The sequence below is a fragment of the Penicillium argentinense genome (assembly GCF_028826775.1).
Source record: "Penicillium argentinense strain IBT 30761 chromosome Unknown utg000010l_segment0_segment0, whole genome shotgun sequence".
Taxonomy (NCBI): Eukaryota; Fungi; Ascomycota; class Eurotiomycetes; order Eurotiales; family Aspergillaceae; genus Penicillium; species Penicillium argentinense.
Window position 1 is genome coordinate 1,556,489 of NW_026622669.1, and position 14,861 is coordinate 1,571,349.

General features: G+C 53.6%; 3 protein-coding genes across 3 annotated transcripts; 2 read left to right on the forward strand and 1 right to left on the reverse strand.

Annotated features, from left to right (window-relative positions):
- Window positions 1–313: 313 nt before the first annotated feature.
- Window positions 314–2,287, reverse strand: N7532_010271 (acetyltransferase SAS4-like domain-containing protein; the record flags this gene model as incomplete). Its single annotated transcript, XM_056622762.1, has 2 exons — window positions 314–1,401; window positions 1,456–2,287. The coding sequence occupies 2 exons, from the start codon at window positions 2,285–2,287 to the stop codon at window positions 314–316; spliced, it is 1,920 nt and encodes a 639-aa protein (XP_056470178.1).
- A 1,106-nt stretch (window positions 2,288–3,393) lies between these two features.
- On the forward strand, window positions 3,394–4,341 carry N7532_010272 (dihydrodipicolinate synthase family protein; the record flags this gene model as incomplete). Its single annotated transcript, XM_056622763.1, has 1 exon — window positions 3,394–4,341. One exon carries the CDS (start codon window positions 3,394–3,396, stop codon window positions 4,339–4,341), a length of 948 nt encoding a protein of 315 aa, XP_056470179.1.
- A 577-nt stretch (window positions 4,342–4,918) lies between these two features.
- N7532_010273 (beta-N-acetylhexosaminidase) lies at window positions 4,919–6,720 on the forward strand (the record flags this gene model as incomplete). Its single annotated transcript, XM_056622764.1, has 2 exons — window positions 4,919–6,039; window positions 6,081–6,720. The coding sequence occupies 2 exons, from the start codon at window positions 4,919–4,921 to the stop codon at window positions 6,718–6,720; spliced, it is 1,761 nt and encodes a 586-aa protein (XP_056470180.1).
- Window positions 6,721–14,861: the final 8,141 nt, after the last annotated feature.

Here is a 14,861-nt window from a genome sequence, read left to right on the forward strand (position 1 = left end):
GCATGAGTAGTCTGATGACGCTGAGGGTGAGATCAAGAGCGCCTGTTGGTGAGATCAGCACATGGCTCCTTACCACTTGAATTACAATTCTCTATCCCATCAGACAATAAACTAAATATACAACAAATCCATTGAACACCACGCCAGATATCGAATGGTAGTATAAACCTACAGAATAAAAAGTAAAATACACCATGCCATCCCCGGATATTCAAACGCCAGATGCTATCGTACAAATACATTAAAATGCAAAATTCCGGCACCACGACCACCGCCCTGGACCACTCAACCACATTATTAGAAGGGAAGCAGGTCATCCACCCCGACTCTGCCGCTTCCACCTCCGCCTCTGCCGCCGCGACGAGTGAATCACTTCTTCCGTGAGAATTTCACCGGGTGGCTCGTAATCACGCTCTTCCATCTCGGGAATCGGCTGGCCCAAGACAAGTGGTTTCTGGGCTGGATCGCGCGGGGACCCGTCTAGGATTGCGACAGCTTGGTCATGAAGTTCTCTCGTTTCGAAAAATGATGTGAAGGGTTTATCTGGCGGTGGTGGGGGCGGAGGAGGTGGAGGGGGTGCTGAGGCGGGCTTAGGGGCGGGCGTTGCAGAGAGAAATTTCATATCCAGGAGGGTTTTCTGACGCTTAGCAGGGTCCTTGCTGGACTCTAACTTCTTGCTCGATTTGGGGGTGTCTTCATGGGGCTTGGCTTTGCGGTTTTGCTGCTTAGCCACGGATGCCGAGCGAGCTTCTTGATGTAGTTGACGAGCGGCCAAGGCGTCCACGTCGTGCGGGTCTGGTGGTGTACTCGGTGTTTCTGTCAAGGGAGAGGTAGAACTTTCCTCCTCGACCTCTTCTGCGGCACGGGATCGTTTCCGAGGACGTTTCGGTGCTGCAATGGCAGGCTGCTCTGTCTCCGGATCCGCTGTCGGCAAAGGCTTATCCTTTGCCAGTCTTCGACGACGTTCCTCGTCTTTCCAGGTTTGGAATTTGTTGACTAGAGCCACCAGTTCCTGGATGAGGATTTGGCGCTTTGGTTCGTAGAGTTTCTTTTCGCTTTCGTGGACGCCTATTAGGCCCATTACGCGGAGCCAGTCTTGGCCGCGGAGTTCCTCGAGCAAACGCTCGAGTTGCTGCTTTTCATGCTGGGCGCGGTCTCGCTCGATGTTGCGGAGTTGTTTCTCCTGGCGCTCGAATTTGCGATGAGCGCGGAAATAAAGCTCGTCGTTCAGGGGGTCGACGGCTGGAGCTCGTAATGACGAGCCTGGAAGGGTGATTGGTTCGCAGCGGTAGAGGTTTTGGAGGGGATTGCCGAATGGGGTCGGGTTCGGCGGAGGTAGAGCCAATGGCTTGGAGAGATCGTCTATCAAAGCAATGGTGGTGCTGGCAGCAAGTGATTCAACTGGCCAGATGTTAGTATGGGGGAAAAAGACTCTGGTTAGAGGAACAAACTGACCAGGCTTTGGACTATCCAGGCTGATGATTTGCTCATAGTTGTAAAAGTATTGAGCAAGCTCACTCTTACTCCGAGAACCGGTGTCAGTTGAGCGCAACGATCGTCTTTCGGTCCCTGTCCGCGCCGACGTGTCCTGCTCTGTCTCAACCACACCACTCTGATTCTTCTGCTGTCCTTCAATATCCCGCGTGTTCTCAGCCGGCCGCGACGCGTTCTGGCTCCCCACCTCGGTGTCCAGCCCCTCCTCGAGCTTCACATCGGGGTCATTTCGTCGGGTTGTACGAGTCACAACAGGCGAGCTCGCAGACTGACCCTCCGCGTCTCTCGTCGAGACAGCAGCCTCGGGACGCGACTTGGCAACAGGATTGGCGGGGGCGGGCGAGATGGTATCCAATGGATCGGGCGACTCACGCGTATCGCGAAGGAAAACTGCGGCGGCGCCGCCAGACGGCCCGTCTCGGTCGGTACGCGCACGGGGGGTCTTGGCGACGCCATTGCTATTGACGCGAGGGTTTCCGGCCGTGTGAAAATGGGAGGAGGATGCGATGCTGTCGGCGGAGGAGTTGGAGAGGCGGCGGGCGCGCCGCGTTGCGGTTCGTGGGCGCGCGACCTGGGACAGATTGAGGCGGGTCTTACTGGCGGAGGAGTTGGCTTGGGTGGTGGTCATGTCGAGGCAGTCAGGGGAGCTTCTGCGACGGCGTCGTCCAGTCTCTTGCTGCACTTGCTGCACTTGCTGCACTCGCTGCCTCTTGGTCGGCGGTGCTCCGTCGTCGGAGTGGTCGTCGGGGGTCCGTCGCACGGTGCCGCGGAGCGGCCGTGAGAGGAGGGCCATTGCTCGACTGGGGGAGGGCGAGGAGGCGAGTATTATCCTCGAGTCATACTGGGGCTGGCCTTTGCGCGGGAGGAATGCCCAGGGCGCTCGTTCGCAGCCGTCGAGGCGATCGCAGAGAAGATGTTGCGAGGAGGTTCTTGGCGGCCGAAGACGCGCAGAGACGGCAGCAGGTGCAGTGTGGTTGGTTCTACACAATTGAAATATGGAATATGCCAGACCATGCAATGGAATCTTCAAGTGTTGCGATTGATCCGAGGCTACTATAATGTATGGAATGTGATTTTTCTCGTGGTGGCGATTATCTGCTGACAGCACTGCCTGAATGCTAGCGCTGGACTCTACTAGGATATATCACGTCTAACCATTCTACTAGTCTTCAGTCTTCTCTGCAGACACCACAACACCTCTCGGTCAGTGGAACAGGCTCAACACTCGAACCGCCGCAGCCAGTGCTCAACCTACCATCACGATACTCGGCTTCATTTCCTCTTTGGAAGGGTATTTTCATTATCCGATCGCCCCCACATTGTGACGTGGGATGGGTCCAGTCCAGCAATGACCCGATGTAATTCCGACACGACTGCGCTGGACCAGACGCGTTGTCATCGACGTTCGATTGGTGACACTCGAGACACAATGGACAAATGCACCAGATTGCAGCAGCACATGATGCGGACTTGACTCCGATCCCACGAGAGCAGGCTGCGACTGTACTACTGTATCTGTGCCAGTGCCAGCTCGGAGACAACTCCAGTTCAACCCCGCATAAAAAGAAGCAGAGGAAAGCGTGGGGGAGCACATGAGGGGTGAAAAAACAGAAACGACGAGGATTCGTGCTCGGAACCATTGCTCCCCACAGCCTCCCACGCGGGGCAGGATGACCTTCAGGGCGTGAACGGCTAGTTCGATCGCCAGTGGGGGACGTGGGGGTGAAGATCCCTGAGGTTATTTAGCTGGCCGACGACCCCAACTTCTGCGCTGCTCGCGTATGATCGAGACCACCGGCACCTAGGTAAGTGCGGACCCATGGATCAGGGATTCCCATGTTCCGTCCAGTGCGAATCCCAAGGCTGACTCGGACACCACCAGAACTCCTCGCATCCATCATGACAGCCAACGGCACCACCAGACGCAACCCCCTCACCTACGGGTTCTACGTGCCCACCGTGGCCTTCTTCCAGCCTGACGAAGAGGTGGATCTGCCGACTGTCGAGAAACACGCCGCTTATCTCGCCCGCAGTGGCGTCACCGGTCTGGTCACCCAGGGCAGCAATGGCGAAGCCGTCCACCTCGACCGCGACGAACGCAAGGCTATTACTGCTGCCACCCGCCGCGCCGTCGATGCCGCCGGCTATTCCTCCATGCCCGTGATCGCCGGCTGCGGTGCCGCCTCCACGCGCGAGTCCATCCAGCTGTGCCAGGACTCGGCGGCTGCGGGCGCCGACGCCGTGCTGGTGCTGCCGCCCAGCTACTACAAGGCGCTCGTGAGCAACGAGGCCATGTACGCGCATTTCCACGCCATTGCGGACGCCTCGCCCATCCCGGTGCTGATCTATAACTTCCCCGGCGCATCGTCGGGCCTGGATCTGTCGTCGGACGATATCCTGACCTTGGCCAAACACCCCAACATCATCGGGTGTAAGCTGACCTGCGGCAACACGGGCAAGCTGGCTCGCATCGCGGCCGGCTCCAAGCCTGAGTTCTTGACGTTTGGTGGCTCCGCCGATTTCACCCTGCAGACCCTCATCGCTGGCGGTGACGGTATCATCGGCGGCACCGCCAACATGATTCCCCGATCATGCGTGCGTCTCATGGAGCTGTACCGGGCGGGCAAGCTCGAGGAGGCGCAGAAGGTCCAGGCGATTGTGGCGCGGACGGACTGGGCGGCCATCCACGGCGGCTTCATTGCTGTCAAGACGGCGCTGCAGTCATATCATGGATACGGTGGACTGCCGCGTCGTCCATGTGTGGTACCTTCTGAGAAGGCTGCCGCTGCCATCCACGAGGAGTTCCGCGAAGGTATGGAGCTGGAGCGGTCATTGGAGAAGTCGTGAGGTGTGCTGTCTGCTGGATCAGGATCACTTGATAGTCAATGAAGATCACGATACCTTCCCCGCATTTCGGAGACTTTGCCGGCGTAGGCACTGTAGCTTGCCCATCTTTACTTCTCGGTGCCAGTGCACCTATCTAGATATTAATGCCATGGTCTCTTGTATCGAGCGAAGACTGGCGATGTCACAGTGTCATTCTGGCGATGCGGAGTCAAGTCAAGATATACTTCGGAACAGGCACTGTTGACAGGGTTACTTCAGCCACACCTCCGTCAGGGAGGAATAGAGTAACTGAAGTATACGCTGCCGGTAGCATACTGGGATTAGCAATGTCGCATGTGGAGGTCGCAGACACGATCGGATCTGATGTAACCTGCCTACACTAGTATGCCTTAGGGAAGGGAAGGTAGTGGGTAGGTTAGCTCACTAGTGTCCCGCCAAAACATCCAGGGATGTGTTTATCACTTCTAATCTCACTTGTGCATGCCGATCCGCGATCGGCATGCGGTGCGCCTTAAATAATCCATCCTCTCTCTTCCTCCCTCTCTTCCTCACCCTCCTCATCACCCGCCTCTCCATCATGAAGTTCGCCTCCGTTCTGGGCGTGCTGGGTGCCCTCAGCGCCGTCGCCGTGTGCGACGTCAAGGTGAATCCACTCCCCGCGCCCCGCAACATCACCTGGGGCTCCAGTGGGCCGATCCCCGTGAAGCAGCTCTCCCTACACGTCTCGAACAATGCCCACGCCCACGATGCGCTGAACAACGCCTGGACTCGCGCCTGGACCGCCATCACCACCCTGCAATGGGTTCCCGCGGCCACCGAAGCCCCTATCCCGCACTTCGACCCGTTCCCTACCACCGCCCCGAAGGCCAAACGCGCCGCGACCAAGGCCATTACCGGCGTGAAGCTGTCGGTCGCGGACAGCCAGGCCGATCTGCAGCATGGCGTTGACGAGTCGTACACGTTGGAAATCGCGGAGGGTTCGGACCGCGTTGCGATCAGGGCCCAGACCATCTGGGGCGCGATGCACGCGTTCACGACTCTGCAGCAGTTGATTATCTCCGACGGACAGGGCGGCTTGATAATTGAGCAGCCTGTCAAGATTCACGACGCGCCGTTGTACCCTTACCGGGGTATCATGATCGACACGGGCCGCAACTTCATCTCCGTCCCGAAGATTCTGGAGCAGATCGACGGCATGGCCCTGTCCAAGCTCAACGTGCTGCACTGGCATCTGGACGACGCGCAGTCCTGGCCCATGCAGATGCGTTCGTACCCGGAAATGGTCAAGGATGCCTACTCGCCTCGCGAAGTCTACACCAAAAACGACATCAGACGCGTTATCGAGTATGCCCGTGCCCGTGCCGTCCGTGTCATCCCCGAGGTGGACATGCCCGGTCACTCCTCTTCCGGCTGGAAACAGGTCGACCCGAAGCTCGTGGCCTGCGGTAACTCCTGGTGGTCCAACGATGACTGGCCCAAGCACACGGCCGTGGAGCCGAACCCGGGCCAGCTGGACATCATCTATAACAAGACCTACGAGGTAGTCCGCAACGTCTACAACGAGCTATCGGAGATCTTCCCGGACAATTGGTTCCATGTCGGCGCCGACGAGCTCCAGCCTGGCTGCTACAACTTCAGCAGCTATGTGTCCAACTGGTTCGCCGAGGACCCCTCACGCACCTACCACGATCTCGCCCAGTACTGGATCGACCACGCCGTGCCCATCTTCCGCTCCGCAGGCAAAAAAATCGCCGCATCATGATGTGGGAAGACATCTTCCTCTCCACCGAAGCCGCACACAATGTCCCCAAGGACATCGTCCTGCAAAGCTGGAACAATGGCCTCGGCAACATCGATAACCTCACCGCCGCCGGCTACGACGTGATCGTCTCATCGTCTGACTTCCTCTATCTGGACTGTGGCAAGGGCGGCTTCATCACCAACGATCCCCGCTACAACGTAATGTCAAACCCAGATGCCAGCACCCCCAACTTCAACTACCAAGGCTTCGGTGGCTCCTGGTGCGCCCCGTACAAAACCTGGCAACGCATCTACGACTACGACTTCACAACCAACCTCACCTCCTCGCAGGCGCAGCACATCCTCGGCGCCGAGGCCCCCCTCTGGTCCGAGCAGGTCGACGACGTTACCATCTCCAGCTCGTTCTGGCCTCGTGCAGCCGCACTGGGTGAGCTCGTTTGGTCGGGTAACCGTGATGCGGAGGGGAAGAAGCGGACGACCCTGATGACGCAGCGGATTCTCAATTTCCGAGAGTACCTCGTTGCTAATGGCGTCATGGCTACTGCGCTTGTGCCGAAGTATTGTCTTCAGCATCCGCATGCTTGCGATTTCTATTACAATCAGACTGCTATTGTTTGAACTGTTGGTTGAATGAAAGAGTCTGCATTGCGGAGTCGGCTCGTTGATTTGATTATCCGGGCTTGATTTCTATTTTGATTGATTGACTTGATCCTCGCCTCTTGGAACCTGGTGGGATCTGTATGCATACCTGTTCGATACCCAGATAGGACTACTTGAACCTCATTTGCACTACAATTGTAGTACCTCAATTTCCATTCACTGTACCGTTAACCCTACCCTAGAGTATCCCTCAAATTTCGTATAAGTTAACCCCAAATCCGTACCCTAGCATAGCCAACCAATCACGTAAAATACGCCATCTACTCCAGAAAGTAATCTCTCATCACACGAGCAAGCCCCGTTTCAGAATCCGCCCAGTCCACCGGAACGTGCCACAAACGCCTCGAACGCTGTGCGATCATTTGAAGCAGACGAATACACCTCACTGAGGAAAATGGTTTCACTTTTTTCCGCTGATTCGGGCTGGCTGCATGCTGACAGGGATATCATGCCTGGATGTAAGCACGATATACTTTTTTTTTTGGATATGATGACGGTACGTTACATGACACCAAGTGTGAGGTTTTGGGTAGTGTGTAGCGAGAAGATATGGGAAACAGAATTTGCGTTGGGTTGTGGCGAATGGTGCTCACATCAGAGTAGCGTGAATTTAGCAAGAGAGTTGGAAATAACCTGTTTGGAGGGTGTGATGTACATGCATACCTCCCTATAGGTAGCTGATCATCCAGTAGAAAATCCCAGTGAAGGCCCTAGCAGTGCTTTCCAATTCGTCTGTGGGATGATATATTGAGAACTAGACCAAGATTTTATCTCATCACGTTAAGCGATTGGACATGTCTTCGATTTACCTCGATCATTTGACCACTCAAATCCTGTATCTACACCAGCGCAAAATGCGATACCCCCTGCACGGCCGAGTGTACAGAATGCATCTATAGTTCCAGAATATATCCGTCCCACGACGTTGCTCTTACCCAGGTAGGGTATCGTAGCGGCTTGTACGATCGGTTCCCTGTTTGTCAGGGATTTTGGGGGGAATGATCGGGTCCTATGTTGCTACGTCAATGCCCGGGTGGTTGGTGTTTTGGGAGGCTGTGAACCGTGGGTATGTGGTCTTTAGTGGAACGATAAGTTCCATGGTTCGAGGTCTGGGTGTACATAACGTGTCTGTTAATGTCAGGGGCGTTTTGTTGGGTTGGGTTTATTAGGGCCTTATGTTGTTTGAGGATATTTTTTTAAGTTGTATAGGTTTTTTTGCACCTCACGAAGTCGCCTCAAATGGGGTTGGATTCATCTTTGTAATTGAGGTCGTGTTGTTGGTCCGTACTATTGCAACGGTGTTTCGGGCTTCGGGTAGCGGTCCATCATCAAGAACACTTACGATTATGTCCATGCAGCTGTAACAGAGTGAGCATAGCCCATAAAAAGTGTATGGATCCAAGCGATGCCCACGTTGGGGTTGTTCTGGGTACTAACCTGTTACACCACATAAGCCCAAAACCGAAGCCGAACGATCGTCTGATCCTCCAGTCTGTAACTAGATGCGCACGATGATTCCAGCGGTTATCTTAATTTCTAGCACATGATGTTTGTCTCGATCTATCAGAGGAGGAGCTTGAGGCCGATGATGTCAATGTTTTGATCTGATCTTGATCGAGATACAGATCACGAGATCTGATACGCTGTACCGTGGGTTCACAATATATATCCAGTCGGATGCTTTCCAACCACCCACCAAACAAAAGCAAGGCTAGGTGCTTGTACAGTAGCAGATTTAAGCTCGAAGATTTAATCATTGCATTCTACATTATCGAATACGAGACGTCGTGGAACTCTTACGCCTCCGGATGCTCTTGTACCTAGAGGTTCAAGTATACTATTCGGAAGTATTTCTCTGATCGGATACACTACATCCGAGATGAGATTCACCGATTCACCAAGAGCATCAACAAGGAATGCCTGCTGTCGGCTAAGCCTCGGACTGACTGATCATACAGACTGATATTGCAGTCGTCACGAGGGCCAAAAATGACAAATTTACACTAACGGAAGGTATCTTCACCAATCTATATTCGAATGCCCATCTATGATATCATAATCAATAATTGGCTTCAAATCGGGTGAGTAACCCTAAGGCTAAGATCTCCATCGCATAACAAGGAACCAGTTTGGTCAAAGCCACACGGTGGCTGATCAGACAATCAGATCGGTTCCCATTCCCGATGCAGTGATCAGACCCTGCATGATTGCTATCCCGTGTAACCTGTAAAAAGTAGATTATGGAACTATAGAAGTTAAAGGTCTGGAAACAGGATCTCAGTTAACCCCTCTGTACCACAGCGACCTTGGGTTTACAGTAGAACTGAAAATTGGTATTCCACTGACGATTCCGATATGCACACCCCACCTATCAAATCTTCACTCGGATTCTTCACCGTGGCCATAACCATTGCACCGGGTACACGGGTTCGGAGACCTACGTAATTTCCAATCGTCCGAGACTCCGGGCCCACTAGAAAAAAAGAAAATATCCACAGAAATGGAGAACAAGCCTCTGCTATAGGGGAAAAACCGGCCGGTCACTCCAGGGAAACAAAAAAAAAAAAACCTAATCACGACTCGCACCCCACCATCTCGGGGAGGAGTCCAAAGTCCACCGCTGCTAAGAGACGAGAGAAAGAAAAAGAAAGAATCTGGGGATCCGCAAGTGGACACGATCGTAAAAGAACGACATGCGAATCTCGGAGCCCACGGCGCGCACCCCCTATAGGGCGGGTCGGCGTGTGGTGAAGATTTCCTTCCCGCTGTGGATCTCAGTAGCCTTTTTCCCGTTTTCGACGAATCCAAACATCCTTCTTATGGAGCGCGAAGGACTGAAAAATGGACCATTCTCTTTTATCGTGGCGGGAAGGACGAGGAATTTTGCTCTTTCAGTCTAGTCGTGGCGTGAAGCTATTCACCCCAGGCCCACACTGACCCTAAGGTCCGGAGATAATCCGTCCTAAAGGGGAGTTTTTGAGAGCGATGGAGTTATATTTCCGCATCCACATCACATGCCACTGCGTTGACTTTCGTATGGCAGGGGCTGGCAAGGTTTCGGATCGGATAGTGCATTTAGTGGGTTGGTCCGTTTACTAGTGATTCTCCCTACCAGAGTAACTTTTGAAGCTAAAGAGGGTTATTGTTTACTTGCATTTCCGTCCGATCTGGAGAATTTCTCCGAGTTGCTCGTGGTCCATTTACATATCCCCGAGCGTCGAGCCTATGCGACTGATGCGGTGAAGCAGCCACCGGGACAAGGGTGACTGATCAAAAACCAGAAACGACCCGTCATCAAACCGACGATCTTCTACCTAGAGAGTTGTTGCTGGTATTTCTCGGCCGTACTGTCTTGTGTACTACATACAAGATACGAGCAACTTTGTTCTAGGTATGAATTGAGTAATATTGGCGGCCGCTTTGCGGAAACGCGCTTATGCACTGTGCAATCTGGTTCCCGAGATCCCGCGTTTGGCGATGGCGATCACGAACCGTCCAAAGGAGGGGGTGGCCATTACCACTTCCTAATTGCGATTTAATCTATGATTTGCGATTGATTCGCCCTGGGTAGTGTCGATTTAACTCGCTTGCAGGTGACGGCAACGCCACCGAGAGCTACTAGTTGCTGCGGGTTCAGTGTGATGTGCTCGTACATGCGCACGAAATAGTGACAGCGACGGCAACATGGTACTGGGTACTTTCTGGTACGGGCGTATATCCCTACCTCTCCTACACACTGCTTTGCATAACCTTGGACCGGTAGAACTGGGTGTGGGCACATGCACGAATAATGTACGTATAGTAATGTGGCAGCAGCATGCGAGCTAGTTTCGCCATGCAGCGAGGCGTCTTGTTCCCCGCGCTTTGACGACGGTCTGCATGGTCGAAACGGGAAGGAGACTAAGTCACATAGAGTAGAAGACTGGGAAGGGTAGAGGGAGTTGGTCTTACTCGATAATTTCAACTGGCCCTTGATAATACAGGTGGAAGTACCGGCATCATCATGGCCGACAGGGGACTGATCCTGCAAAAGCTATTGCCTGGATGGTGTGACGATTGTACGACGGGACTCGAGAACCACGGCCAGTCGCTTGATCTCCTTGGATGGTTACACGGGCGTCGAAAGGGGAATCGTGCGATCCTGCTTGCGCGCGTGCCTGCGGCTAAGGCAACTGAGTGCAAGGGTATGGATATGTATTTTGTACAGTATGGTATTATTTTTCCCAAGTGAGAGAGATGCATATGTGATGCGCTAGGGCAGGTGTTTGCCCGAACAGCATCGATAACAAGCCACTCGCCCGGGCGCTGCAGATCTCGTCGATCGGGCATGATGTAATTGCAGTAATTAGTTCAAGTGTACGCACTAGAAATATGCACCAGGATCAATCACTCGAGATAACACTGTGAACCGCGATCAGTCGAATAAATCTGCTTGTCTTTGGTGAATCTGCCATTCCACCTCGATAATGTCGAGTCATGCTAGAATCGGACACCCGGACGACTGAATCAACCATAGCGAAGCTTATCTTGCAGCAGGAGTCAATAGTTGTTCGGGTCGACTGGGGTAATTGGTGGGGATGTCTCGGGGGAAGTTACCACAATCCTGTTACCATCCTGCCAGTGCCGACTGCTATCTCCTAGTCAGACATAGCTTCCAGTGGCAAAAGCCAGATACCGCTGGCGTACACCACACCTTACCAAGACAGGCACCAGCATAGGCACAAGAACCAGCATTCACCAGGGCACCCCAGAAAACCCACGCCAAGCCAAACACTGCAGCTCCAAGCGCCCGGGCGTATTTACCTGATAGCAGGGAGTTAAACCTCGCGGGGTCCACCCCCTCGTTCCCGCCACATGGCCAGGCTCGGACCGCGACCGTCTCTAACCCTCTCTCTAAGCACTAGGTGCCCTAGGCTGTACACGACGACGTGTATACGCAGCACTGGGACGCAGGGGGCGGGAGAGATCATGTGACCAGTGCGGGATGTGATCGACGAGTGGTCTAGAAGGGCCAACACCTTCTGTAAGTAGGGAGATTGGGGCTCTCGCAAGCGACGGCCGAGAAGGCAGGCGTGTTCGTGTCGAGTGTCGATCAGGCGCCGGCCCCCATATCGCGACCGAATGGGAAACAGTCTTCCTGCAGGCGCAGAGACTAAAGGGGCGGGAGTTGAAGAATCCCCCTGCTTGCCCTGCCAGTCTGCACACGTTGCGCGGAGAATATTATCTCTTGCGCTTGAAGGGCACGATAGACCTAGGCTTGTCCGAGCTCGTCTCCACGCCTATCATCTACCGAAGGGACTGTGCTTTGCTGCCCGATCGCGATAGTCCGACGAGTCCTGCATTCATTGAACAACACATCAAGAGAGAATACCATGCGCGACGGGGTGCTAGCTTACTTCTCTCCATCCACCTTTACTATTGTCCGTACGACGAAAGGAGTCGTGCGCCATGTGAGACAGGGGTGCCAGTCACCTTGACAATCCCGTCGTCTATCGCCGACTAAAGCAGACTAGGGCGCCAAAGGCTACCCTGTCGATGATCGTGTTCGCCTATCGAAGGACTGGGCAGGTCAACCCGGAGAGAAGAGAGAAAGGTCGGGTAATTAGCGAATCACCCTGAACCAAAGTACCTCCCCACCCTACTTATTAATTAAGTGGTCGGAGTAAAGCAGCGAAGGATGGCCAAACTTCGGAAAGCAATCCCCAAATTTCGTTCTAGACATGGCGAGTGTCAAAAATTAGTGTTGGGGTCCCCACCGATTCAGGGGAAGTGGGAGCCGGCTGTCTATAGTGCGTGGAGTGCGAGAGGTTGTGGCTGGCTGGGAGAGAATGGCAGATCGACATGACACTTGTGGGACAGCCGTGCAGTACATTTCCACACCTACCAAGGTAAAGGGTAAGCACTGTTGGGCGCTACGCAATCCACTCTCTTCCCTACGGAACCAACCCAATGCAGTGACGAATAGAAGTCCCACCCCAGCTCCTGTGTGCCGGGTATGGCCGTGCATCCCCAAGTTCTAGAGTCCGCGATCGTCACAGCAGCGCACCTCTAGTCTACTTGGGTGAACCACTGAGAGCATCTCTCGCGAAATCCCTGCCATCTTGACAAATTTCCCGAAGTCCAAACTATATCGCCTTACTAAAGCCAAAGATGGTCACGATGGTTTAAGTTGGTGCTGACAGAACGCCATCTTTTACTATATCCCGAAGCAGCTAAGGCTCGGCCTGGCCGTCTCCTTGTGGCGCGCGTTAAGGGACACAAGATCGCTTTTTTTTGAAACGAGGCTTATCACAAGACAATGGAGGTGTTTTTCGGGTTTTGGCCGGCCGTTGCGTTAGGCGTCGCGCATTCGGCCGGTTCTAAGGTTTTGCCAGATTCAAATTTGGGGTGCTTATTTTTGTGAGATTCTCGCCTTTGCGTAGGGGCACACACTCGGAGTTTACGGGCACCTCCGTAATTCTATGCTCGATGTGTACGGGAGTTCTGCGGCTCTGCCCGGTACTGGTGGGCTAGTGTGGATCAATTGCAGCATGCTCCATAACCCCGAGCCTTGTCGTGGTATTTTGTCCAATTGAGGTCTTCTTACTTGCTAGAGTACAGAGATACGATACTCTGGGCCGGTAGAACGGGCGGATTTTGCGGGCGTGATATGCAGTAGGTGCTTATTATCATCAACGAACCTGATCCAAGGAAAGAATGTTGGCCACGTTTTCTGTCAGATGTGATCTGAACTCTTGCCACGCGGCTGGTGGGGGGTTACACCCACATTCTCGCCCCCAATACCAACTCTCCGCTGTATTGGCTCTCACTGGCCTGCCAGTGGTGTGGTTGAATTATCAGGGGTGGTCATCAGACCAATTGAGGTCCCAGATAGCATCGTACAAGACCCCTGCCTGCAGGTTCGCGCATGGGGCAATTCTGTATCATGTCAGCACACACACTTACAGCAGAATGCGAGGGCCAAGCTACGAGGCAACAAAGCCTGAAACATGCACCTCGAAGTATGCTGTTTCATCTCGATGCTTGTTCGCCCAGGCATCAGGTGAAGATGACCATACCTTCTTTTGCCTTTAGGGTAGGTGTATGGCAAGGTTGGCTAAAAGCGCACCCGCCAAAGCCGAGAAGATTACCCCGACCCCACAATCCATTCTGTCAATCACACTATCTCCAGGCCGTACGAACAATTCAAGAGGCAACAGACCCAACAAAGAAAAACAACACCTAAAAAAGAGAAAGTAAGAAACATGAAGACAAGCCACGCAACCCTACCTCCAAACCCTCTCAAGGGTTAGACAAGGAAACCCTGGCAAGCCAACCACAACGACGATCCCTTCCCCTTGCACCACACATCCCTGTCACTAAATCTGTTTTTAGAACAGACGAACCTCTCATGGCTTCGCAGCTTCGCCGCAACCACATGGAGGCAGGGAGTTGGCGCTGCACTTGCTGTCTCTAGACAGAGGGCTGCCATGAATAGATCATTCACCTTCCACGTTACTATCTACAGATGTTCGCCTGGGGTAACTTGGCCCCTGCGTCTACCCACAGACATGCTGGAAAGAGTAAACCTTCATTAGGTGTCTCGATCCTAAACAGGTGCTCCTGAATAGGACAATGGTAACCGCAGTGGTATTACATTACAGTGCACGCCGTATAGGAGTGCGATGGGGGATCTGCGTGCCCAGACTTGTCGATTCATATTTTCTGATTTTCCTAGGCACGGTCGCTGTCCGGGCCGTAAAATTGGGACTACTTCTATATTCAAGTTGGTGTATAGATTGATGGTGGACTTGGCTATTGTTTACTAGCCGCTGTCGCCCGCCGAGCTAATTGCTTTCACGAGGCGGCCGCGATAATTCCGGCGTAATTTAGGGGAAACACGAACATCATGGAATCAACCAAAAATTTGCGCTCATCCTAGTACACTATACAACACTAAAGTACGTGCGCAATAATGGCTGGTCACTTCCGCGACTCAGCCTTGTTGTGCCGTGTTTACGATGTGGGGGAAGCCGGGGAGCAGGAATGGACCACGGGTCTGAGCGGTTACCCTTTCGGGTATCGTGTTGTGCCTACCAGAGTAATATTCGCGAGGTCCG